Here is a 27,742-nt window from a genome sequence, read left to right on the forward strand (position 1 = left end):
TACCTCTATGACTTCCCCTTTGTCTACTGAACTTAATTAGTGCATGAGGTCTTTTTTTAGTCTATTCTCTCTTCTATGTGTATGCACTCCTCCAGTCATAATGGAGTATCTGCTGTTCGTCAACAGGAGCTTTCATATTTTCATATATTCATTTATAACTCCTTCTTCTCCATTTCTAACTACCCCACATCTATGCCTTCCATCATGCCACTCACCATTCAGCTCACTCCCCAGCTACTTTTTGAGGACAGTGACTATGTTTTACAGTGGAATGAGAGTGGGTGGAAGATGGTAAGAGTAGAGTCACCTTTTGAAGTCAGGAAATAAGATACCGATCATATTATTTAATCTCTGTGCACTCAGCTCTGCTCACTTGCATGAACCTTGTACCATTTTTGGTACTTTACAGATGTTAGTTGAGTTCAATCAACTACCTATTTCTAGATTTCCTAGGTCCAGATTAATTGATCGTGTTGTATACTTCTTTATGTTTTCAAACAGCAGATATATTTTTTCACATCTGGATTTATTAGGAATCAAAGGTTTAATTGATGCTCAAAAGATAAGTGCTATGGGAGTTCCCGTCGTGGCGCAGTAGTTAACGAATCCGACTAGGAACCGTGAGGTTGCGGGTTCGATCCCTGCCCTTGCTCAGTGGGTTAATGATCCGGCGTTGCCGTGAGCTGTGGTGTAGGTTGCAGACACGGCTCAGATCCAGCGTTGCTGTGGCTCTGGAGTAGGCTGGCAGCTGCAGCTCCGATTAGACCCCTAGCCTGGGAACCTCCCACATGCTGCGGGAGCAGCCCAAGAAATGGCAAAAAGACAAAAAAAAAAAAAAAAAAAAAAAGATAAGGGCTATAAAGACTGGCAACGGTAAGTGCTTACATGTTTTGATGCCTATTACCAAACTCATTCCCTGCCACTATTCCCTGATTAATTTTTTTAGAGAGCGTCCCTGGTGAAACTGTATATAGATTCTAACTATCCATTACAAATACCTCTGGGAAAGTTCATACAAAAGGTGTTGCAGGAGTTTCCATTGTGGTGCAGCCGAAACGAAACCAGCTAGTATCCGTGGGGTTTCAACCCTTGGCCTCGCTCAGTGGGTTGGGGATCTGGTGTTGCTGTGAGCTATGGTGTAGGTGGCAGATACAGCCTGGATCCTGTATTGCTGTGGCTGTGATGTTGGCTGGCAACTGTAGCTCTGATTCAACCCCTAACCTGGGATCTTCCACCTGCCATGGGTGTGGCTATAAAAAGAAAAAAAAAAAAAAAAAGATGCTGCATAGCAGTATAAACTCAAGAAAATCATAAGAAACAAACTCATCAATGCCATTCCATTAAATCACTACTGTCTTCAGATTTAGGCAGCGTGTAAAGAGAAAGGGCGCCTGCCACATCCCAAGGGACTGACTTAGAATATAGAACAAAGTCACGTGTCTGGGAATGTTAACCAATTCCAATACTGTTAAACATGGGGATTTCTTGTTGTTGCAAACAAAGCAGTTTTTAAGCAAACTAATTAATGCATACACTGGCAAACAAACCCAACAAAAGAGGCACTTAGAGGCTGTGTTCATTGAATACTGGAATTTTGAAAGAAAAAATCTATTAGGTCATTTTAGGCATTTACTTCTGCTAAGAAGGATTGTTCTCTCGAGTTTATCTTCCTAGTTTCAATTCTATTCCACTTAAATACTTCAAGAAATAAGACCTCTCAAATCTCCTGTGCAAAATTTTGCCACTTACTACATTCACTGTTTAAAAGTTTCCCGATAATTAACTTATCTTCTTTTTTGTCTGGTTATGTATTTTATTTGCTCTAATTAATAATGTCAGTTATTCAGTAAATATGTAGATACTGATTGTCAGTAAGGGTTATGCTCCTTTAATAATTTCATGCATGCCTCTTACATTAACATTGTCTGCTCGTCAACAGGTACCTTTCCTCTTCTTGACTAATGTTCTCAGAACATTTATTTACAGTAGCCAGTCAGTCAACCCTTTGATGTTAAAAGACTTTGATGCTGGGAATGAGGGGGTCATTTCTAATCACATGAACTTAACTCCATAGTTTGAGATAGATTTAATAGTTCAACATCATTGTTAACAGTTTAATTAGCAGTGCCTTGTATTTACTTGTACTTGTGTGAAATGACGTTCAAATGAGAGAGTATTCATTGCAGCATTGTTTGTAATAACAAAAGATTAGAAATCACCCACATATTCAACAAGCGTAAAAAGAATGAGGTTAAAAAAAACCGAAAAACCCAGGGAGTTCCCATCATGGCTCAGTGGTAAAGAACCCACCTGGTATCCCTGAGTATGCAGGTTTAATCCCTTGACCCCAATCAGTGGGTTAAGGATCTGGCATTGCCATGAGTTTCAGTGTGGGTTGAAGACAAGGCCAGGATCCCACGTTGCTGTGGCTGTGGTGTAGACCGGCACTGCAGCTACAATTTGACCCCTAGCCTGGGAGCTTCCACATGCTGCATAGGTAGCCCTAAAAAGCAAGCAAAGAAAGAAAGAAACTGGTAGAGGAAAGATTAGAGGAAAATTTCTGTGAGCCTTTTTCACTGTGTACATTTATATATTTGATTTTTGACCATGCGAGTTTATTATATTAAAAATTTAGGAGTTCCTGGAGTTCCCGTCGTGGCGCAGTGGTTAACGAATCCGACTAGGAACCATGAGGTTATGGGTTCGATCCCTGGCCTTGCTCAGTGGGTTAAGGATCCGGCGTTGCCATGAGTTGTGGTGTAGGTTGCAGATGCGGCTCGGATCCCACTTTGCTGGCCGATTAGACCCCCAGCCTGGGAACCTCCATATGCCATGGGAGCAGCCCAAGAAATGGCAAAAAGACCAAAAAAAAAAAAAAAAAAAATTTAGGAGTTCCTGCAATGGGATCATCGGCCTCTGCAGGACGCAGGTTTGATTCCCCATACCAGCCCACTGGCACAGGGGGTTAAAGATCTGGTGTTGCCACAGCTATGGCATAGGTCGCAACTGCTACTCAGATCTGATCCCTGGTCTGGGAACTCTATATGCTGTGGGGTAGCCAAAAAAGAAAAAAAAAAAAAATTGAAATTAAAACAAGAGAAGCAGAATATTTGTAGTGAAATTACTTTGACTCTAGAGCCATTATCAAGAAAATATGAAATACTGCACTGTTCAGCCCAATCAATTAAGACCAAGGATATATTTCTTGATGAAATCTCCAAACTATTTAATTATAACTAACTAAAAATTATCTATTGAGAAAGCAGATTAAACATAATATGTACCAGAAAAGAGAAAAAAACATAGTATATACAACAAACTTTACGGTGACTATTATATTAAGGGCATACACACTCTTCTTCAAACCTAACATTTATATATTATAATAACCAACAAACAATGATTGATTCAAGTTTCATTTATGCAAGAACGTAGCTCTTACTAAGATTACTGGGCTTCAGACTAGGTAATAGACAAATGGAAATAATTCAAGCTTTCTTATTCTCGAGAAATCACTGTGTTCAGGAAGAGAGAGAGAAATAAAAAACAACACACTAAAGTATAATAGGGGCTACAACAGAATTTTGCATAAGGTATCGTGGTACATGAAGAAGATGGGTCAGAGAAATTAGGAAAGGCTTTACAGTGGAAGTGATGTTTGAGGAGAAGCATGAGATAAGGCCAGATGAATAAGGAAATAAGAGCGTTTAGGTGCATGCGTGGTCCACTTCATCCAACCCCAGACCTCTGGACCTAGATTCAGGCACTCATTCCTATTCACAGCATTTATCTTTTTTTGTTGTTGTTGTTGTCTTTTTAGAGCCGCACCTGCAGCATATGGAGGTTCCCAGGATAGGGGTCTAATCGGAGCTGTAGCCACCAGCCTACACCACAGCCACAGCCACACCAGATCCGAGCCGCATCAGCAGTCTACACCACAGCTCACGGTAATGCCAGATCCTTAACCCACTGAGCGAGGCCAGGGATCGAACCTACAACCTCATGGTTCCTAGTCTGATTCGTTTCCGCTGAGCCATGATGGGAGCTCCTCATTCCTATTCCACTTAAAAGGCTATGAGGAAAAGCTTGCCTGGCCCCCCTTTCAGATCACTGGTAAATAAGGAGGCCTGGGAGTTTGCGTCGTGACTCAGTGGAAATGAATCTGACTAGCATCCATGAGGATGAAAGTTCGATCCCTGGCCTTGCTCAGTGGGTTAAGGATCCAGCGTTGCCACGAGCTGTGGTGTAGTTCGCAGACACAGCTTGGATCTGGTGTTGCTATGGCTGTGGCATCAACCGGTGGCTACAGTTCCAATTCAGCCCCTACCCTGGAAACTTCCATATGCCGTGGGTACAGCCCTAATAAGACTAAATAAATAAATAAATAAATAAGGAGGACTGAGTATCCAACACCCTTGAGGAATGAACTACTGGAGCTCATAGCACTGGCCACCTGGTTACCCAACCTGTTAAATTTGCCACATCACACTTTTGTTCATAGTGCCTCCATCCTTCCTGCTCCCTTGATGCTCTATGTTTCCTCAACCCTCACTAGAACCTCCCACCCAAATCTGACCACAGTAGCCTTTGCAGCTCAATATTAGCCCATCTCCCTCTCCTTCTCTAAATGTTTCCTGCTCCTGCCGCCCTCAGGTGAGGTCAATTCCCTGGATCTTCCCTACCTTCTCCCATCCCAGGGTTAGAGGGGGCTGGTCTCCTGCCCAATGCTGTCTTTAAATCAGACTCCTCCTAGAAATCCCCTCTCCACTGCTCCCATGGGCCAGCCTTTCTCTGCCTCTTAAATCACTGAAAGACATCTCTCTCTCTTCTCCATCGTCCACTGAAGATGTTAGTGGTTCCTGATTCTCTCTTCCTGTTTTCTCCCTTTATTTCAAGGGGCATGGATGGCCCATTCTCCCTTCTGTTATCTCAGTCCTTTTCACTTCTCATCTCCATGAATGCACTACATTCCTCATATGTCACCCACACCTGTGCTTGTACCCCAGGCTTTTGAATGCCACCAAATTATACCAAATATCATTGGTTATTTTTGGTCCAAGACATATTTTATATCTGTACAATTCTCTCCATTTTTGTTGCTGTGTGCCTAGTTCATGCCACTGTCTTCTGCTCAGTGGGTATAAATATTTCTCATTTTGCTCACCTCTTGTTCATCCCCACCTCCCCACCCCAACCTGTGCTCCTCAAAGCAGAGTGATCACAGCTGTCACCTGCTTAAAAAACACCTCAACCCCTTCCTCTTATGCTTTGAATAAAACCCAAGGTCCCGGAGCTCCCGTCGTGGCACAGTGGTTAACGAATCCGGACTAGGAACCATGAGGTTGTGGGTTCGATCCCTGGCCTTGCTCAGTGGGTTAACAATCTGGCGTTGCTGTGAGCTGTGGTGTAGGTCGCAAATGCAGCTTGGATCCTGTGTTGCTCTGGCTCTGGCGTAGGCTGGCAGCTATAGCTCCGATTAGACCCCTAGCCTGGGAACCTCCATATGCTGTGGGAGCGGCCCAAGAAATGGCAAAAAGACAAAAAACAAAAACAAAAAACCCAAAGTCCCTCTGGCTCTAGGAGCCCCCCAAAGATCTGGTCTCTTTTAGGCTTTGCATCCTCACCTTTTTACCACCGTATCCATTTCTACTCATCCCCCAAACTTTTCCTTCAGGGCCTGTGCACTTGCTGATTCTTCTGCCCCGAAGGCCTTCCTGCTCACTACCTAACTGGCTCCTTATTACCCTGCCAGCCTCAGGCTGAATGTCATGAAGATAACCTCATGAACTCCTGTCCTGTAGATTCCCAGTCCTTTACGTCACCACTTGCACCTTACAGTTATTTATTGGCATGATTATCTGTATGGCTTTGGGATAGATGTCTGACTCTCCCACTCGACCAGACATTTCTTGAGAGCAGGGAGTATATCTAGTTTTTTGCCACCATGCAAAACGTATGCAATCTGATGCCTGGCCTATGATAGGGGATTGATGAGTGTGGTGGGTTGAATAATGAACTCCCATTGATGTCCATGACCTAATCTCCTAAAACGTTTATGGAAGGAGATTTTGCAGATATGACTAAGTTATAGGTTTGTTTGTTTGTTTTTGTGGCTTGTGTTTGTTTGTTTTGTCTCTTTAGGGCCGCACCCATGGCATATGAAAGTTCCCAGGCTGGGAGCCACAGCAATGCCAGATCCGAGCCTCGAGCCTCATCTGCGACCTACACCAGGGCAACACTGGATCATTCACCACTGAATGAGGCCAGGGATCAAACCTGAGTCCTCATGGATAGTAGTCAGATTCATTACTGCTGAGCCACCTTGGGAACTCCTGTGGATCTTGAGATGGGGAGATTATCCTTGAGTTCCTGGTTGGGCCCAATGTAATCACAAGGGTCTTTATAAGAGGGAGATAGGAGGGTCACAGGCAGAGAAGGTGATGTGACAGTGGAGCAGAGATGAGAGAGGAGAGAAGGAATGAGGGAAGTAGGCATAAAGAGAGGAAGACTTGAAGATGCTACTCTGCTTGCTTTGAAGATGGAGGAAGGGGCCCTGAGTCAAGAGATGCAGGTGGCTTCTAGAAGCTCGAAAAGGCAAGGAAACAGATTCTCCCCCTAGAGCCTGCAGAAGGAAAGTAATTCTGCTGATACCTTGACTTGGGGCTTCTGACCTCCAGAACTGCAAGATAATAAATTTCTGTAATTTTTAAGTCACAGAATTTATGGTAATTTGTTATAGCAACAATGGACAGTGAATATAGACTTTGGTACCTAGAAATGGGGTGCTGCTATAACAAATACCTGAAAATGTGAAAGTGGCAGAGAATGGAAAAAAAACTTGAGGAGCACAGAAGGAAAAGCCTAGATTATCTTAAACTGACTGTGGATAGAAATATGGATGTTAAAAGCACTGTTGGCGTTCCCTTGGTGGCACAACAAGTTAAGTGTTGTCATGGCAGCTGCTCGGGTCACTGTTACGGCATGGGCTCAGGTCCTGGCCTGGGAGCTTCCACATGCCCTGGGTACGGCCAAAACAACAACAACATAAACAATGCTGATGAGGGCTCTGAAAAAACTGGGGAACATGTTCATGTTACATAGTGGAAGAAAGCAGAACTTGTAAGCTATGAACTGAGATATTTAGTTGAGGTCTCCAAGCAAATATTAAAGTTGCAGGCTGGTTTCTTCTTTCTGACTGTAGAAAATTGGAAGAGGAAAAAGAAGTGAGGGGAGGACTGTTAAGCCCAAAGGTCTTAAGGGTTTGGGAATTCTCAGACTCTCCATAATGTAAAAGATGCTCACAGAGGAGTTCCCGTTGTGGCCCTGTGGTTAAAGACCTGTTGTTGTCTCCGTGAGGATGTGATTTGATCCCCGTCCTGGCTCAGTGGCTTAAGGATCTGGTGGTGTTGTGGCTGCAACTCCGATTCGCCCCCTAGCCTTGGAATTTCCGTATGCCGCAGACACGTGCCTAAAAAGCAAAAATGAATAAATGAATGAATAAATAAAGTGAACAGGAGAACTTTACTTGGATGCTTCATGTTATTTGCGCTCAAAGCCAACTTCCACAGAGCTGACCAAAGCCTCTCGGTCTCCTCCTGTGCAGAAAAGCCTTAATGAAGTGGGCCTGGGATTTCTAGTCTTGGAAAGATCTGCTGGCAAGGCTGGTGTCTGGGAACTTGAATTTTCAGAGACTTCCCCCAACTTCCTGATAAGAATGGCTCACTCTGTTTAATTTGTACAAACAGTGTGGTTTCTGCTGGACATGTTTCCTTCTGGGAGTCTGAAATTTGTATGTGCTGGTAGAGGGTCCCTACATGGCCAGCCCCCGATAAAAACCTCAGGCACTGAGTCCCTAAGGAGCTTGCCTGGTGGATGACATCTCACACATATTGTTGCCACGTGTTGCTGGGGATGAAGTGCATCGTGTGTGACTCCACTGGGAGAGACCCCTGGGAAGCTTGTACCTGGTTTCCTCTGAGCTTTGTCTATGTGCCTTTTCCCTTTGCTGATTTTTCTTTGGTCCTTTTTCATCCTGTAATAAATCACAGCTGTGAGCACTGAGACCCATGTGCCATCCTGGCAAATGGTCACACTTTTTACAATTTTCTCATCTATAAAATGGAGTTTAAGAGTTCCTATAGGGGTTCATAGGGTTAAGAACCTGGCATAGTCTCTGTGAGGATGCGGGTTCGATCCCTGGCCCCATTCAGTGGGTTAAGGATCCGGCGTTGCCCTGAGCCGTGGTGTGGGTCGAAGACGTGGCTCGGATCCCGCGTTGCTGTGGCTGTGGTGTAGGCTGGCAGCTACAGCTCCGATTAGACCCCTGGCCCGGGAACTCCATATGCTGTGGGGTGGCCAAAAAATAAAATATATAAGTAAATAAATAAATTAAAAAGAGGCTCTAGAGGGATCCCTTGCCCCTTCTCCCTCATGGGACCTAACAAGAAGTCTGTGTCCCCAAAGAGGACTCTCATTTACTGGCCATGTTGGTGCCATGACCTTGGACTTCTCGCATCCAGAACTGTGAGAAATAAATTTTTTGATTTATTGGCGTAAGGAAGCTCCCAGGCTAGGGGGTCAAATCAGAGCATCAGCTGCTGGCCTACACCACAGCCATAGCAACATGGGATCCGAGCCATGTCTGCAACCTATACCACAGCTCAGCACAACACCAGATCCTTAACCCACTGAGCAAGGCCAGGGATCAAACCCGAATCCTTATGGATACCGTTGAGCCACAACAGGAACTCCCTTTTTTTTTGCTTTTTAGGGCCACACCCGAAGCATATGGAGGTTCCAGGCTAGGGATCGAATCGGAGCTACAGCTGCTGGTCTATACCACAGCCACAACAACGCAGGATCCTGAGCCTCATCTGCGACCTGTTCATGGCAATGCCGGATCCCCAACCCACTGAGCAAGGCCAGGGATCGAACTCGGATCTCGTGGATACTAGTCGGATTCGTTTCCACTGTGCCAAAACAGGAACTCCTAAATGTTGTCCAGTCTAGTTATTTTGTTAGAGCAGCCCAAATGGGCTAAGACAGTTTTCCTTTCCTTGTATTTATTTATTTTTTTTTTTAAATCCTTTCTTTTGAGGTGCACCAGGCAATCCGCAGAGGAAGCGTGTTTGCGTGTTCTAACAATAGAAATTACAGAAGTGAGGAAGGAACATGGAATGGATTTGAGAGGAAAGTCACAAGTTATCAAGTTGTGACTAATGGAAGCTATTCAAACAAAATGTACTAAGGGTACATCATAAATCTTCACTCCCTCTGCAACTGTTACTCTTCCAAAGTTTGTCCTTTGGTCGACTTGAGGTGAAGGAAGTTCTGCTGAATATCTCATTAAATAACACAAAGATCTCCAAGGTGTGTGATATATCTTGCACGATCAAGAGAGCAAACCAGGGAGAATGCATACTGACTGCATCTATTATGCACCTCAACACCACAAGGACCACACGGCACCAATGCTGACTCTCAGGAAGAGTACAGATCATACTCATTAAAGGCAGCAGTCAGGGCAGTATTGGCTCTTGGTTCCACAGCTCCCGACTAAGAAAATTTCAGGAGTTCCCGTCGTGGCTCAGCGGAAACAAATCCAACTAGTATCAATGAGGATGGATGTTTGAGCCCTGGTCTCACTCAATGGGTCAGGGATCTGGAGTTGCTGTGAGCTGCGGTGTAGGTGGTAGACATGGCTCAGATGCCATGTTACTGTAGCTGTGGCATAGGGCAGAGGCTGTAACTCGGATTCGACCCCTCTCCTGGGAACCTCCTATGCCGTGGGTGTGGCCCTAAAAAGGCAGAAAAAAAAAAGTTTCGTGTTTAACATCCATCCTTGGGGAACTGCCCATTAACCCTTCCGTATAAAGTATGGTGGAGGGAGAATGAGGGCTTTAGTGCTAGTCTGCCATCCAGTTCGTGCTCATTCTGTAGACACTGGAATTTGTACTATCCATTGTCTGCACTTTTTTTCTAGGTTAAACACGTGTCGGTAGAATGCACTTCCCAAAGCGCTCCCCTCTTTCAGTTCCTCCTGCTCCAACCCATTCTATACATTATTGGGGAGGATATCTCCTATAATGGTATCAGCTCACTACCTGTCAGAATGACTATTATAAAAAAAAAAAAAGACAACAGACTGCAAGTGTTGACAAGGAAAGGAGTAGGGATGCAAATTAGTGTAGCCATTATGAAAATAGTATGGAGGCTTCTCAAAAAATTAAAAATAGAACCACCATTTGATCCAGCAATTCTACTGAATTGTTTATCTGAAGAAAATGAAAACACTAACTCAAAAAGATGTGTGTACCACTGTGTTCATTTCAGCATTCTTTACAACAGCCAAGATACGGAAGCAACCTAAGTGTCCATCAACAGATGAATGTACAAAGGAGAAAAAAATATGTGTGTGTGTGCAATGGAATATTATTCATCCATAAGAAAAAAAAATTTCTATTTGCAACAACATGGATAGACCTTGTGGGCATTAGGCTGTGTGAAATTAAGTCAGACAGAGAAAGACAAATACTGTATAATCTCACTCATACATGGAATCTAAAAACCAAACAAAACCAAGGTCATAAACACAGAGAACAGGTTGGTGGTTGCCAGAGGTGGAGTTGGGGGCTGAGCAAAATGAATGAAGTACAAACTTCCAGTTATAAAATAAGTCAGTCCTGGGAATGTAATGTACAGCATGATGACTGTAGTTAATAATACTGTTTGCGTATTTGAAAGTTGCTAGCAGAGTAGATCTTAAAATTTCTCATCACAAGAAAAAAAATTCTATAATTATATATGGTGACAGATGTTAACTAGACTTATCATGGTGATTATTTCACCTATATACTGATATAAAATCATTATGTTGTACACTTGAAACAAATATCATGTTATATGTCAATTCTAACCTCAATTTTTTTTTAAGGGCCACACCCTCGCCCTATGGAGGTTCCCAAGCTAGGGGTTGAATTGTAGCCATAGCTGCCAGCCTTTGCCTCAGCCATAGCAACTCGAGATCCAAGCTGCATCTGCGACCTACACCACAGCTCACAGCAACGCCAGATCTTTAACCCACTTAGCGAGGCCAGGGATCGAACCTGTGTCCTCATGATTGCTAGTCAGATTCGTTTCCACTGAGCCATGACAGGAACTCCAAAACCTCAATTTTTAAAAAGCATGTAAGTGTAAAACACATGCTCATACTTTTAAAACCATCTTTTTCTATGGCAGAAGATAGACTGGTATGAGAAACGCAGTTCTTTGCTGTTGAGCCTATTTTTTTTTTTAACAGTAGATGATTGCATGGTTATAAAGTCATAATATCTACTTATATTTTGTAAATGAATCATATTCAAATCTGCACAGTAAATTGCTATTTAAAAGCCATCCGTTGCAAAAACTTTTGTATTGTAGAAACCCTATGATATACCTGTTTTGTAAATTGAAACTCTCATACATGGGGCTTACTTTAGTGGGAAAAAAATGTACGCTGTCATCATTAGTGCGAAAGAGTTTCCATACCAATTTTGAAAAGTAGAGAAATAAATTAACCAGACTTGTTGAAGAAGTGAGTTTTAAATCACTTGAGGACAACACCAAATCCAAACATCAAAGGCATCCCAGTAGAAGACCGATTTTTCTGTATGTTGCTCCAGTAATCTGGGGAAAGGCTAAAAAGCCAGTGGACCTCTTCTTACAATGGTAGGAATGTTGGCCCCATGGAGTGGTCAGTTTGCCAAGAGGATTTAATGGGGCATCTAAGGGCAAACCACTACTTTTCAGCCAGGCAGCAGGGTTGTAAGGAAGCCATGCCACAAGGTCTGTGTGCAGAGAGGTGAAGGTCCTGTGGATCCTTTCATCCCTCCAAAATTATAAGTAATTCAAGTTTTACAGATGCCAGATTTTCTCAAAGATTCAATATGAATCTTCCCTGCAATAATTATAACTAACAGAGTGAGAGTTTACTGGGCGCCAGCACAGGCTTTATGTGAATGACCTCATTTAGTCCTCATGAAAACTCTATTATTAGTAGCATTCCACAAGTGGAAAAATTGAGGCACAGAAAAAGTTAAGTAATTAGGTGAAGCTTGCAAAGCCATTGAATCTGGCGATGTTGCTCCAGAGTCTATGAGCTTCACCGCTGCATTAGAAGGTCTCCGTACAAACTTGATGACCTTAAGTTAAAACAAAGGAACAACCATGACATATTCTGTTCATAAGTTTGCAAAATGCTCTGACTTACACATTTACTTTTTTTACCTCTGTAGGGAAGGTGGGTGAGGTTCAGATATTAATGTGAGGTTTAGAGATAAAGGTGATTTGCCCAAGGTTCTAGATCTCCTAGATAAAGGAGCTAGACCTGGAAACAAGATCTTTCAATGAACTTGGAACTCATGACTTAGAAAGATTCAGAATAAGTTCCAAGGGTCATTTCTATCCAGAAATATGTGGAAGTTAGGGGAAATATCCTGTAAATAGGTAAAAGCAGTTTTAGGGAGTTCTGCTGTGGCTCAGCAGTAATGAACCTGACTATTATTACCCATGAGGTTGTGGGTTTGATCCCTGGCCTCGCTCAGTGGGTCAGGGATCTGGCATTGCCATGAGCTGTGGTGTAGGTCGAAGATACGGCTTGGATCCCACGTTGCTGTTGTATAGGCCAGCAGCTATGGCTCCAATTCAACCCCTAGCCTGGGAGCTTCCATATGCCTCAGGTGCAGCCCTAAAAAAAAAAAAGAACAAAAAAAAGACAAAATGTGGTTTTAGTAAATGAGTTTCAACACATCTATGACACAGACCCTGTACAGCCACTGTGAAATCTATCTCTGATTCTTTTATACCTAACAATTGAGTTTATCTAGGTATCCGTTTTCTGTTCTCCTCATCCTCTCTCCCTATGTATATATGCGTGTGTGTATAAAACATACCAGCATATCCATTTTTTTATTGCCACAGTAAGTTTACATAACATCTAATATATTATTTTTAATTTAAGTTAAACAAAAACATGGAGGATTTATATATTCATTCCATTTATTCAAAAAGAATTCATAGGCCTGGGGATACAGGAAGACTTTCCAAAGTAATACAGGGGACAGACAAGTGTTAGGAAGCCAATCAACTTCCAGGTTCTCTACTTTCATTTAAATCTTTCCCAAGCCTTGCCTGCAGGAAAACAATCCCAGGAGCGAGCATCTTGCTGGTTCTCTCTTCCCATCTCCCTTTTCACCACAGTCCTCTCACGCTGCAAAAGAAAAGCTTTTCTTCCACTCACTCCAAATTGCCCAGCAAGCCACCAGAGCATAAAGAAATGGACAGTGCAGATGATTGTGTCAGTAAAACCTTTTCAAATGAAGTCACCATAAACCCGATATCCGGCTCCTCTTTGTCTTATTGCTGCTTCTTTCTCACTCAGTGTGGCGTGTGTAGAAACAGGAAGTTTTGCTTTGTGTTTGGATGGTCTGGATTCAGACTATGTGAAAGATCGAGAAAGCGGGAGCAATGACAACTTTTGTTGAAAAGTCTTCACCTCTTCTGTCCCCTGACACTGGTCTATGAATCAACCCAACTGGCGAGGGACAGTGACAAAGGCAGGCCAGGTGGCTGACACATGCACTGTTCTGTGCCTTATCACTCCATATAAAAATTAGAGTATTTGAGGTTTATAACAGAATTCGAATTGACAGAAATCACAGATACCCAAGGCTTGCTCTTGGCCTTTTCACCTCAAGAAAGCCTGATGGCCTCTCTCACCCCTTATGCATCATACTTGGAATCTTCTCAAAGAGGAGGTGGTGATAAGTGCCCTGTTTACAGTCCTAGAGCAACAGGGACGTATCAGAGAGAAGTTAATATTTGCATTTTCTTGAATACAGAGTACATTCACAGGAAAACCGTTTTCATTAACTTTTTCCCAAAAGATTACTATATTCCAAAACACCTAATTTTCCTTTGCCGTATATCTTTTGCTCCTTACCAATCATCAACCACTTATCATTTTCTCCTATTTGCCATGTACTTATTCAAATTAGTTTATCTTAATGGGAGTATGGTGTGGATTCTACTGTACATAGTGAACAATCATGAATAAAACGTAATGCATCTACCTTGGTCATGGCCTAAGGTCTTTTTTTTTTTTTTCCTGTCTATTTCCTCAAAGTAGATTAACTTCCACTCTTAAAAGCGGAACAGCTACATTTGGTGGAAAACAAAATGTTCTCTAAAACAATCCAGGATATAGTCTGGATTTTAAAAAACAAGCTTCATTTAGTTTGGATTAATTTCTCCCTTTCAGAAGCTGATCTGTGGTTCTATTTCTGTAAAATGCAAAAGTGTAAGCTTAGTAAGTTTCCAAACATGAAATGAAATTTCTGTAATCTTTCTAACTAGAATCTTCAGGAGTCTGTTTCTCTGTCCCAGCCTGAGCCACAGCCATAGCAATATCAGATCAGAGCTGCATCTGTGACCTATGCCTCGGGTTGCGGCAATGCAGGATCCTAGGCCATTTATTGAGGTCAGGGATTGTACTTGTGTCCTCATGGATACTAGTTGGGTTCATTACCACTGAGCCATGACGGGAACTCTTGGTCAGTCTTTTTAGGGTATGTCAGGATGATCCGAGTGTAGAGACTTGCCACAGCAGTGTTCTATGTATGAAGGGAAAGGAAGAGCACCAGTAAGGGCCCAGGGAAGTCCAGGAAGGGAGAGAAAGCAGGAGCTCCAGAACGCGCAGAAGCCCACACACCAGGCTCAGGACTCTGCACCTTGTCTTCAAGCCCAGTGGTTTCAAAGTGGGTGTGTGCACTCAGGATGCACAATAGAGACCCCTGGAGTGTCAGAAGCATTGATTATATTTATATTTTCTCTAACATGTTTCAAAGTGGGTGTGCACTCAGGAACCCCTGGAGTGTCAGAAGCATCAATTATATTTATGTTTTCTCTAACATGTAGGGAAAAATGAAATTGTACTTACAGAAACTCAACATGGGTTGATGTGGGCACCCTCTAGTCATTCTTGTTGTGTGGTCCACTGTCTCCAGCCCTGAGTGGTGAGTGCCTTGAGGGGTGGGAAGGGTCTCTTGCGCAGCCTCCAGCCTTCGCCCTCTTTTAGCAGATTGTGTTTGCAGCAATTTATATGAGCCTGGTTAAGGAGTTTTGCAGATTATGTCAGCTAGTGTTAACTGATAATCCTTGCAAAAGGAACAACTAGCTTTAAAAGATTTCTGTAAACAGAACAAAACAGACACAAACAAAATTCAAAGCATACATCATCAAAAAGTCTACAAATAAATGAGAGGGTGTAGAGAAAAGGGAACCCTCCTATGCTATTGGTGGGAATGTAAATTGGTTCAGCCACTATGGAAAACAATACGGAGCTGCCTTAAAAAACTGAAAATAGGGCTACTGTGTGATCCAGCAATTCCATTCCTGGGCATATATGCAGAAGAGATGAAAACTCTAATTTAAAAAGATACGTGTACCCCAGTGTTCACAGCAGCATTTTTACAGTAGCCAAGACATGGAAAAAACCCAAGTGCCCATTAACAGATGATTAAGGAAGATGTGGTACACACATGCACTCAAATAGAATATTACTCAGCCAGAAAAATAATGAAATATTGCCATTTGTAGCAACATGGATGGACCTAGAGAATACCATACCAAGTGAAGTAAGTCAAACAAAGACGAGTTTTATATGATATCATATGTGGAATCTAAAAAAGAATATTAAGCATTGGAGTTCCCATCATGACGCAGTGGTTAATGAATCCAACTAGGAACCATGAGGTTGCGGGTTCAATCCCTGCCCTTGCTCAGTGGGCTAAGGATCTGGCATTGTGGTGAGCTATGGGGTAGGTTGCAGATGCGGCTCGGATCCTGAGTTGCTGTGGCTCTGCTATAGGCCGGTGGCTACAGCTCCGATTAGACCCCTAGCCTGGGAATCTCCTTATGCCACGGGAGTGGCCCTAGAAAAGGCAAAAAGACCAAAAAAAAAGAAAAAAGTATATATATAAATCAATGTATTTACAAACCAGAGACAGACTCACAGACATAGAATACAACCTATGGTTACCAAAGGGTAAAGGGGAGGGGGAAAGATAAATTAGGAGTATGGGGAAGTTCTAGTCGTGGCTCAGGGGGTTACAAACCCAACTAGTATCCCTGAGGACGTGGGTTTGATCCCTGGCCTTGCTCAGTGGGTTAAGGATCTTGCGTTACTGTGAGCTGTGGTGTTAGGTTGCAGACATGCCTTGGATCTGGTGTTGCTGTGGCTGTGGTGTAGGCCGCCAGCTGTAGCTCCAATTTGACCCCTAGCCTGGGAACCTCCATATGTCTCAGGACTGGCCCTAAAAAGCAAAATAAAAAAAAAAAAAAAAAAGGAAACAAAAAAGAAAGGAAAGAAAGAGAATAAAACTTATATCTATCTACTGTCATTAATGATTACTTAGCCCTTCTGTATATTTTGCCTTTAGCCAAGCATGGTAGAAGAAAACAACCATAATTAGGAATATATGTTAAAATGCAAATTACTTCATAGTCATCTCATCTTTTTTATTCCTATTTTTGTGTATGACTTGTGTATTAGGTTATTTTCATAAATACCTATATATACATATGTTAGGCTTGCATGCTGTTTTGGTTAACATATAACCAGCTGCCCCCAAAACTTTGGAGTAATTTTATTTATTTTATTTTATTTTTTATTTTTTATTTTTTTGTCTTTTTGCCTTTTCTAGGGCCGCTCCAGTGGCACATGGAGGTTCCCAGGCTAGGGGTCTAATTGGAGCTGTAGCCACCACCCTATGCCAGAGCCACAGCAACGCCAGATCCGAGCCGCATCTGTGACCCACACCACAGGTCATGGCAATGCCGGATCCTTAACCCACTGAGCAAGGCCAGGGATCAAACCTGCAGCCTCATGGTTCCTAGTCGGATTTGTTAACCACTGAGCCACAATGGGAACTCCTGTAGTAATTTTAAAGCAATGTATTATTACCTCTCATGAACTAGATTATCTGGGCTCATCAGGGTAGTTTTTATTTATTTATTTATTTATTTATTTATTATTATTTTTTTAAAGCTGCATGTGCAAGTTTCCAGGCCAGGGATCAAACATGCACTACGGCATCCACCTGAGTCACAGCAGTGACAGCACGGGATCCTTAACCTGCTGAGCCACCTGGGAATTCCAGCAGAGTAGCTCTAACCTGCAGTTTCACTGAGTCATCTGAAAGCTCGTCAGGGCTGGATGCTCCAGATGACAGCTCACACTGCTGGGACTGTTGACTGGTGAGCCTGCACATGGCCTCTTCCTCACTGGGGCTTCTTACAGCCTGGAGGCTGGCTTTTAAGTGGTGGAGTCCCAAGAGTCTTCCAAAAGTAAGGGAGCATGAGCTGCCAGGCCAGTTAAAGTGTAGGGCTTGAATTGGAAGAGCTTAACTTTTGCATTTCTGCCATATTCTGTTGCCCAAAATAGTCACTGCTTCCCCCTGCTTCCCTCAAATTCAAAAGTTCTCTAGTGGCCTAGCAGTTAAGGATCTGGTGTTGTCATTGCTGTGGCTCAGGTCTCTGCTGAGGTGTAGGTTCAATCCCTGGCCCTGGAACTTCCACATGCTGCGAGCATGGCATTAAAAAAAAAAAAGCCAAGATCCATCCATAGAGTGGCCTCTGAGGACATTTTTAGTCTTTTATATTTGTCAACCTTGGCAGTTAAGACTCCAAAATAGGAGTTCCTGTCGTGGCTCAGCAGTTAATGAAACCGACTGGTGCCTATGAGGATGCAGTTTCCATCCCTGGCCTCACTCATTGGGTTAAGGATCCGGCATTGCCATGAGCTGTGGTGTAGTTCGCACAGATTTGGCACAGATCCTGAGTTGCTGTGGCTGTGGTATAAGCTGGCAGCTGCAGCTCCAGTTTAACCCCTCGCTTGGGAACCACCATAGGCTGTGGGTTCAGCCCTAAAAAGACAGGAAAAAAAAAAAAAAAAAAAAGAAAGAAAGAAAGAAACAAGATTCTGAAGTATATTAAATACATACTTTATATATGTTTATTTATTTATTTTTGCTTTTTAGTGCCGCATCTGTGGCATATGGAAGTTCCTAGGCTAAGGGTCGAATTAGAGCTGCAGCTACCAGCCTACACCACAGCCACAGCAATGCAGGATCCAAGCCTCATCTGCGACCTACACCACAGCTTAGAGCAATACTGGATCCTTAACTCACTGAGCGAGGCCAGGGATAGAATCTGCTTCCTCGTGGATTCTAGTTGGGTTTGTAACCCGCTGAGCCACAACAGGAACTCCCTAAATATGTACCTTTTAAAAATTAGAGAGCCACAATCCAACAGAAAAATCTCAGTTGTGTGCCTGGAGTTGGGAAGGCGGGATTGCTTAGGTGAAGAATAGACACAATTTCCCATCACTTAAATCAGAGTGACAGCCAGATAATTACAATAAAGCATGACAGTTATTTTGTAGTGGAAAGAATTCTATAGAAATAAATAGCAGCGGAAAAAAAAAAAAAAAGAAAGAAAGAAAGGAATAGCAGAGCAATCCATGTAGCCTACCTAGTCTTCCCAAGGAAGTGCTATTAAATAATTTGAGGAAGGAAGGATGAGAGAGGCTCTGGGCAGTAGCAGGGGAGTGTTGGAGGCAGGTGGCCAGCTGTGAGAAGGCCTGATGTCAAAAAGCATTGAACTAAGTTACATGTGTGGCCGTAGAGCGGAAGAGGTGAAGGGTGAGCCAAAGAGCCAGGGACAAGTGGGGGAGCTTGCTATAAGATTTTGTCACAAGGATGGTGTAGACCCTGAAGATTTTTCAGCCAAGAAGAGAGATGTTCAGATTTGCATTTTGAGACAGTTTTTCTGGTTGCCACGCTAAGAATGGCTTAATGGGAAGCAAGGCTGGAGGCAGAGGCTACTTGGAAGTGATTTGGTATCAGAAACAGTAATGTGGCTGGAGAAATGGCAACTGTCAGGATATTTGGAGCTAGAATGTAGATGCTGATGATCCCTTGTTGTGTCTGGAGACGACCATTAAACTGCACAGAGTAGGGGGTCAGTAACTTACAGGCCAAATTCACTCTGTTCTATTTTTGTTAATACAATTTTATTTATTTATTCATTCTTTTTTTTTGTCTTTTTAGGGTTGCACCCACGGCATATGGAAGTTCCCAGGCTAGGGGTAGAATTCCAGAGCTGCGGGCCTATGCCACAGCCACAGCAACGTAGGATCCAAGCTGCATCTGCGACCTATACCACAGTTTAGGACAACGCTGCATCCCAGACCCACTGAGGGAGGCCTGGCCAGGAATCAAACCTTGGGTCCTACAGGATGCTAGTCAGATGTGCTCCTGCTGAGCCACGATGGGAACTCCTCATTACATGTTTACTTCTAATCCAGACCTCATTTGAGCCACAGTCATGCATCTCTCTAACAGCCAGTCTCAGATGCACCTCAGAGCTCATTGTGCCCCCAGCCAGACTCCTGTACACTCTCTCAAACCACGTCATCTTTCAGTGTTCCATTTTTCTTGGTGAATGTCGCTAACCATGAAAGCAGCCAGAATCCAGGGAGCCCTTCTAGGTCCCCCTGTCTCCCTTGTTTCTTCTCATATCTGGTCTAAAGATTGAGGAGTTCCCACTGTGGCTCAGTGGGTTAAGAATCAGACATAGTGTCCATGAGGATGCAGGTTCAATCCCTGGCCGTGCTCAGTGGGTTAAGTATCTGGCGTGGCCGAAAATTACAGCAGAGGTGGCAGATGTGGCTCAGATCTGGTGTTGCTGTGGCTGGTGTTAGGCCAGCAGCTGCAGCTCCAGTTCTCCCCTAGCTCAGGAACTTCCATATGCTGCAGGTGCAGCCCTAAAGAAAAAAAAACCAAAATGCTGAGATCTGGCTGCTTCTCTCCATCTGTATCGCCTACCGTCTGCCAAGTCCTGCCTAAAAGCATCATCTCCTACGTAGGTTCACTTGATAGCTTCCTTCTACTGCACCCAGGCCCTCCACTAATCTTCACATTGCAACCGGAGAGCACTTCAAGCTTGTCAACTCCCCACCCCCATTCCCTCCCAGATCCTAATCTTTTGACAGTTTTTCTCCTTCGGATTCCTCAGGCCTTTTCAGTGTGTTTTTACATTGTTTCATTGTTTTTTTGAGTTAGTGGCTAACATAGAAATGCAAAATAATTCTTGTCAATAGACTTGCAAATCAATTCCAAAGGCCCAGGGTTCTACAGACTTCTCTAATCCGAAAAAGCCAGTTTCACATCTATTAGCAAATTCCGTTCACTCTTCCTGACCTGGTAAAGTGTTCTTTGAAACAGTTTTAACATCTGCCTGGTAACTTCTTTAAATGAGCTAGATAAACTACAGGTTCATTTTATTTGTATATAACATCCAATGCTTTTACATTTTGGGAAAAATTAACCTTTAATTCTCTCCCTAAGGCACTACCTAGTTGGCTCTTTGTCTATGCTCCCAGGTCGGCTATGCACAGAACACCTTCCAGCCGTTGCTTTCTTTTGGGACTTGTAAGATGTCCTTTCTGCCTGGGACTCAATTTCATCCTGGACATTCTTCATTCTTTCTTCCTGTAGTAATGTTTTTATCCTCCAGATCTTTGCTCAAGGATTCCTTGCTGGACTTTCCAGACCTTTCTGAATCAGTTACATTCCATTATTAGAGGCTCTCAAAACACAGGTGGCATTAGCTACATTTGCAATTTTACATGTGTGGGATTAGGTAACACTTATTAACACAAATGGTATTTTTTCTATTTGGCTGGAGGCAATGCATAATAATGGGATGGAGGTGTGCTCAACTTGCATAGCCAGCACCTAGCCCAGTGCCTGCACAAATGTTACATACATAATGAATGTTTTAGATGGATTTTTTGAGTTCTGCTCAGAAGAGAGAAGAGAGGTGGGCTGAAAAAAAATACATATTTAAGAGTCATCAGCATATAGGTGTAACTGTGAAAATGCACATGAAGCAAAACCACTGGGTTGAACAAAATGAAGGCTACTAGGAAACTTGTTTAGGTGGAATATTTGGACAAAAGTCAAATCATAGTCACTTGAAAGGGAAGGAAAAGTTAATACAAATGGCACTTTCAGAGTTTGGCTCTGGAGGGGAGGAAAGGTGAGGGTGACCCTGTAGCAATTCTTTAATAGCACCATTCTTGTATTGCATATGCTTTCTTGGCTGAACAGGGGGGATTTACAGGTCACACTTAAAATGGCAAGAAAATTGCAGATGTATAGTGTCTATCTTTAAAACAGGCTTTGAATGAATAGTATGGTGTAGACATTTAAACCAACCTTCTGAATGCAAATAAATTGCTTATAACTCTTCAGCTAAGGGTTCTTAGTTTGGGGCTTGGGTCAGGAGTTGAAAACTGGCAGCTTTTGAGTTTACTTTTTTTTTTTTTGCTTTGCAACCACCCTCGGCAGGTGGAGACTGCCAGGCTAGGGGTCTAATCGAAGCTACCGCTGCCGGCCTATATCACAGCCACAGCAATGCCAGATCCGAGCCACATCTGCGACCCACACCACAGCTCATGGCAACACCGGATCCTTACCCCACTGAGCAAGGTCAGGGATCGAACCCGCAACCTCATCATTCCTAGTCGGATTCGTTTCCTCTGCACCATGACAGAACTCTAAGTTTACTTAATCTGTATTTTTTTCCCCATTTTTCATTTGATTTTAAATTTCTTAAAAGAAAAACAAAACCAAAAAAACCCCCCAAAACTGGTCTCCAGTGACATGTGACCCGCCTGGTCTGCAGGGTCTTGGAGCTTGGGACCCCACCCTAGCATAAGGGGCTTTTCTTTGCCTAGTATGAAGGGGAGAGAGGAAGGGAGAAGTGAATGCTGTTTTCTGAGAGAGAAGATTAGAGCTATATTGTCTTTAAAGCTGTATGAATGAAATCAATTAAAAAACCAGACAGGATTTAACTGCTTTGACCCCAAATAAACAGCCCTCCCCCCTTACCAAGATCAAATCAGCACTAGTCACCACTTCCTATTTACCAAATATTAATGTTGGTAAATAAAGATGCTTCCTATTAATTAGGAAGTCTCATAATGTAGGCTGACATCGTTCCAGGAGCACCCAGCAGCCGCTACAGTCCTTTTCCCTTTCAAATGTCACACTTTCCCAGCTTTCTTTCTAAAAGTCGCTATCACAGGCCTACATCAGAAAACTGTCCAAGCCGCCCGATTGGAAGCTCTTGGTCTACTTTGCCTGAAAGCAATGAATGGGTGGGTGCGTGGGTCTCAGTGATATCGAGGTCTTCGGGCAGAAACGGCACCTTAGGAGATGTGAGCCTAGCAGCATTGTTAACACCCCGAGTTACAAGTCCAACTTGGGTAGGTGTCAGAAAGAAATCTAAAACCCGGATTCACGTTCTCCTTCAGTTTGCGTGTGGGGATTGGTGGCCAACAGACGCCCAGGCACAACTGCCAATCCCGGTTGCAAACTCTCTGGGCCAGAGGGTGGAGGGGAGCAGAAATTGCCTTTCCAGGGTTCGCAGAAGGAATATCTGCCCTAATGTAGATTAATTTCCCCGAGGTTGCCTTCCCTGGGGCGGAGGGGCGTTCCCGGGCCCACCCAAGGGTTGTTTGGTAAATAAAGATGCTGGCGGAGTACCTGCCCCGGGAAAGGCGCTCCTGAATGTTCTGGCCCTGGGCTTGGGGTTTCTTGAGTGAAGGACCAAGTGACCTGGAGGTTGAAGGTTCTCGCCCCAGGGATGCTGGAAGGACTGCCCTTTACCCTGCGCCTGGCCCTGGCTGGGGGCCCCTGGCGGTGGCGGCCGGCTCCGAGCGGTCGATGCGCTGGGGTTTGGCCGCGCCGCGGGCTTTCGCGTCCAGCCGGGCGCTGCGTGCCGCCGCGGCTCTCCGCAGCCGCGCGCTCGGAGAGCCTTTCCATGGCCAGCCCGCGCCCTGTCGCCTCCGCCGCCGCGGCAGTCTTCGCCCGCCAGGTACCCAAACCCCAGGCGTTCGAGGGGGTGGGGGTGGAGGTGGGGGTAGGGCGGATTGTAGCTTGGGTCTCGGAAGCCCACGGGCCTGGCCCGGCGCGCTGCTGCTGTGTGCCGCACCATCCTGCTTCGCTTTGCACCACCTTTCTGTTCTTCATCTGGGCGTCTCCTCTTTCCCGAGCCCTGCCCGAAACCTAGAGTCCCAGCCTGCGAACTCTTCCTTGGAGAGGTCCCCACCAGCCAGGTCTAAAGCCCCGCCGGTGACCCGCTGCGCAGCGTGGACAGCCACCGCGAACGTGAGGGTCGCCATGGAAGCCGCTTTGGTGGAGGCGGCAGGGGAAGCGGAATTTCTGGGCTGCCAGAACTGACAGCCACATCCTACGTGATTTCGCCGCCCCCAAATATTTTGACCGCAGCCTCCTGCCTCCTTGATCCCTTTCTTCCTCCCTCCCCTAGTGATGTAGCAGATTAGGCTTCTTCTTCTTCCTTTTTTTTTTTTTTTAAGTCTGCATCTGTTCCAGTTTAATCCCGATTTCATTGTGTCCTTAACGATCTTTATAATTTACCCCCTGGTTCCATGAGATTTTGTCCTTAACGTGAGGGGTTTGGGGTCATTGCGCCTGTATCAGAGGACCCTGCCCGTGAAGAAAATGGTTCACTCTGGTCCCCATCCCTTTTCCAGGCTTGCCATTGTGCGCCCGTGATCGACAAGACCACGAGGTTGAGCGCGCCCAGGAGATTTTCTGTAAATGACTTAAAGCTCTAGTCCAGACTATTTTCTCGGATAAAAGGGAGACAATTACCTTCTTGTTCTTTGTTCGCGAACCCTGGCTTGTAGGGCGAACCTGGAATTTAACCAGTCAGCCCGAAGCCAGCGGTGGAGGACAAAAACAGCCACGACCTCCGGCAGGGCAGAAAGAGAAGGGCAGCCCTCGCAGGGAGCTCTCCTTTAGGGCTCGTGCCTGGGTGTTTGATCCTCCTTTTCCTGTTTGCTTGGGGACCGGAGCGGAGCGAAGGGTGTGATGGTGAGTGATATTATTACCCCAGACCCCAGCTACCCGCCTAGTTTTACTTAATGGATTTAATTTTTCTTTAAGGACTGCAATAACGGATGCTCCGCAGAATATACGGAAGAAGGAGGATCAAAAGAGGTGGTGGACACTTTTAAGGTAAGTTATTTGCCAGAGGCTAAGTGAACCAGCAATTCAATTGAATACAGCCATTTCTTGAGATTGGGGGCAGTTTTCTCTGCATGTGTTTATACAGTAATTTAGATAAGCTGCCATGCATTTTAAATTCCATTTTTTCCGGAAGCGGGGGTGGAATGTCATTTGGGGAGAAGGTAGTACAGTCATAGCTAAAATTACCTGGCAGCTAAGCTAATTGCTTATTTCATTTCATGAACCAGAATTTTTCTTGGTGAATAATCAGTTCTTGAATTCCAACTAAGAGGTTTATCTGATTATATAATACGGGTAACCCTTCCCCTCTATTTGTGGAAAAAGTTAAACTCATGTATTTATTCTTTAAGCAGCTGCTAACATTTTAAATAGTAAAAAGAAAAAAACTGTTGTCTTTCCTTATCGCTGAATCATGGGGTTTATATTTTAAATAATCTCATGTTTTGCAGAGGAATAGTGAGGAGCAAAAGCAAGAGACTCTTGTAAAGTGCTTTAAAAAATTATAAAAACGTAAATATAAGGTGTATTATTATTTTCTCTGTAATTCATTGTCTCCATCTCCCCCCACCCCCAAACCAGGGAGGTTTTTGCTTTTCCTTTCCACTGCCTTCTGCTCTTCTGCTGCCTGTTTCAGTCACTGTCAATTGTCATCCATAGCACTGAGTGTCCTAATGACCTCACATCCTGGCAGGGTTCAGAGAGGGAGTGCAGCTTGACTCATCAATTTCATACACACCCAGCTCTTCCTATGTGTGAAGCATTGGAAATCCAAAGATGAATTTAATATAAGACCTCTGGTCTCAGTATTTTTTGAAAACCAAAATATAAAAGAATATAAGTTTCCTCACTAAAATAAATTTGAAAATTTTATTTGTTCATGTTATTCCTTGTCCTTGAAAAACACTGTCTTCTATAACCCTTTAGTCAATCTACTCTGCTAGACTAGGAAGGCTAAACTCTAATACATTTTAGGGACTTAGATGTTGAGATACAGGTCTTTGAAAGAATGAGATAAAAGGGACTCCTGGCTAAGTGTCATAGTAAATTCCTCAAAGGGTGTAGACAAATAGAAATTTTCCTTAAAGGCCTTTATACTTTTATACATCAAAGAATTGTTTGCAAAGTAAAAAGTTAATTCATCATGTAAATAACCTTCTCTTAGTTTATTTAGATTTCTATAGGTTAGGTGTTGGAGAATATTGATTATACTCATGTATTTGCATATCAAAACATGCATGGTAAAGGTAGTTGAATTCATAGCACAAGTGCGATGGGGCAAATGAAAAATGAAATTGATAACTGGGGGGAGAAAAGTGGTGAATTCTTATAGGACCGTCTTAGCTTTGGACATGTTCTGTCTCCCTGATCAACCCCATTTATAACTTTAAAATTGTCTTTTGCATCTTTCCTGGGTAGTTTTCATATTGCACCCTCCCCTATCTTGATATAGTCATTTTAAAGTGAGGAAATGGTTTTCCAACAGAATCCAGTAATGAGATGCCTTATTACTGGGAAATCCTTCAGCATCTTTCTGTGGACTCCAGAGCCCTCTTCAAGGAGGTCAGCTATCTTTCCATTTCTTCCCATGCCCCCTGCCTCCAGAGAAGGATGCTCCGAAGCCCATATTCTATTTAATTTTTAAAAGCGTCTCTAAATGATAATAAACATAGCATCCATGGCTTTCCAAAACAGGGCAAGGCAAATGTACTTGTAGAACAGAGTTATACAATTTTCTGATGCAGCTGTAAGTTTAAGTGGTAATTCAGAGAAGTCCTGATGCCATATTGGATGTTCCTTAAACGTGGGCTCTTATAGCCCTCAGGTGTTCTCAATCCAACTGGAATAGCCTGCTGGGGGCATCCTCATCTCAGAACAAATGGTTCCTCAACCACACATTCTGAGTCAGGAAATTGTTGTTTTTAATATGCCCTGTTTTTGTCAATATTTCTTGTGATTTCACAATCCAGTCATTGTGGCCTCCCAAATTCCTCCGCAAGCATACAGTATGAAACATCCTGACTTGGAAGTCATCAGAGAACATTGCAATATTGGGAAGAGACAGATTAATTACACAGGAGGAAGTATCATTTACAAGTGCTGCCATTTTGGAGTTCCTGTCTTGGCTCAGTGGAAATGAATCTGAGTAGTATCCTTGGGGATGCAGGTTCGATCTCTGGCCTCACTCAGTGGGTTAAGGATCCGGTGTTGCCATGAAACATGGTGTAGGTTGCAGACTCGTTTTGGATCCCGTGTTGCTGTGGCTTTGGCATAGGCCAGTGGCTACAGCTCTGATTTGACTCCTAGCCTGGGAACCAACCCCAGGCCGAGGGTGCTGCTTTAAAAAAAAAAAAAAAAAAAAAATGCTGCCATTTTGATTAATCTTTTGAAAGGAAATAGGGAAAATGAAAAGAAAATGTTTTTTAAAAAAGAATATTGATTAAAACTGCTTATAAACTTTTTTTTACGCCAGTGCTTTTTTTCCCCTTGGAGCTGCACTACTCCAAAAAAGCAGTCAAACACCTTCAGTTAATATTGTTTCCTTACTTTTGAACTTTATTCGACTCTAGTACCTAATTATTTATTTATTTTATTTTTGCCATTTAGGGTCACACTGGCGGCATATGGAAGTTCCCAGGCTAAGGATTGAAATGGAGTTACAGCTGCCAGCCTACACCACAGCCACAGCAACATCAGATCCTTAACCCACTGATTGAGGCCATGGATGAACCCGCTTCCTCATGGATCCTAGTGGGATCATCACCACTGAACCACAACAGGAACTCCAGTGCCTACATTTTTAGATTTTGTTTTTGTAGGTAATTTTGTTTTGCACTCAGATTAAAAGCTGTTATTTTTACTTTATAGAATTGGAGGAATTTTTGTCAAATGAAGGAAGATTGCAAGTTCCTGCTGTGGCGCACCAGAAACAATCCGAGTAGGAACCATGAGGTTGAGGGTTCAATCCCTGGCCTCACTCAGTGGGTTAAGGATCTGGCATTGCTGTGAGCTGTGGTATAGGCCACAGATGTGGCTCAGATCTGGCATTGCTGTGGCTGTGGTGTAGGCCGGCAGCTTAGCTCTGGACCTCTAGCCTGGAAACCTCCATATGCAGTGGGTGCTGCCCCAAAAAGAAAAAAAGAAAAGAAATTATATGTCTTATAAGAGGATGTGGTAGTTTACCGAAATGGAACTAATACCTAGTAACATAATCATTTATATTCAATTTCCAGAAATTTAACTAGTATTAGCGAGTTATTAGTACAAGAGCACTAAGTTGAGAATGAAAATATAAAAAATGCTTTGCCATTAACTAACTTAATCTTTCAGGGCTAGTGAGTCTTAAAAGGTATTGTGTGTGTGTGTGTGTGTGTCTTTTAGGGCCACACTGGCGGCATTTGGAGGTTCCCAGGCTAGGAGTCGAATTGGAGCTGTAGCCAGCAGCCTACACCACAGCCACAGCAACATAAGATCCGAACCCCACCTGCGACCTACACCACAGCTCACGGCAACACCAGATCCTTAACCCATTAAGCGAGGCCAGGGATCGAACCCACGTATTCATGGATGCTAGTTGGGTTCGT

At 43.6% G+C, this 27,742-nt stretch overlaps 1 protein-coding gene across 3 annotated transcripts in view; it reads left to right on the plus strand.

The window, feature by feature from the left end:
• BCAT1 (branched chain amino acid transaminase 1) overlaps nucleotides 1-27,742 on the plus strand; it is a 111,421-nt gene that overhangs the window by 9,290 nt on the left and 74,389 nt on the right. The window contains exons 1-2 of one of the 3 annotated variants that reach the window (XM_021092208.1): nucleotides 21,722-22,983; nucleotides 24,078-24,149. In XM_021092208.1, the coding sequence (XP_020947867.1) occupies nucleotides 22,753-22,983; nucleotides 24,078-24,149 (303 nt within the window). In that variant the 5' untranslated portion in view covers nucleotides 21,722-22,752. Of the gene's footprint in view, nucleotides 1-21,721; nucleotides 22,984-23,056; nucleotides 24,006-24,077; nucleotides 24,150-27,742 lie in introns of those variants that run through there. The other 2 variants (XM_021092210.1, XM_021092209.1) reach the window with 2 other exon arrangements.

This window comes from Sus scrofa, chromosome 5, assembly GCF_000003025.6.
Source record: "Sus scrofa isolate TJ Tabasco breed Duroc chromosome 5, Sscrofa11.1, whole genome shotgun sequence".
Classification (NCBI taxonomy): domain Eukaryota; kingdom Metazoa; phylum Chordata; class Mammalia; order Artiodactyla; family Suidae; genus Sus; species Sus scrofa.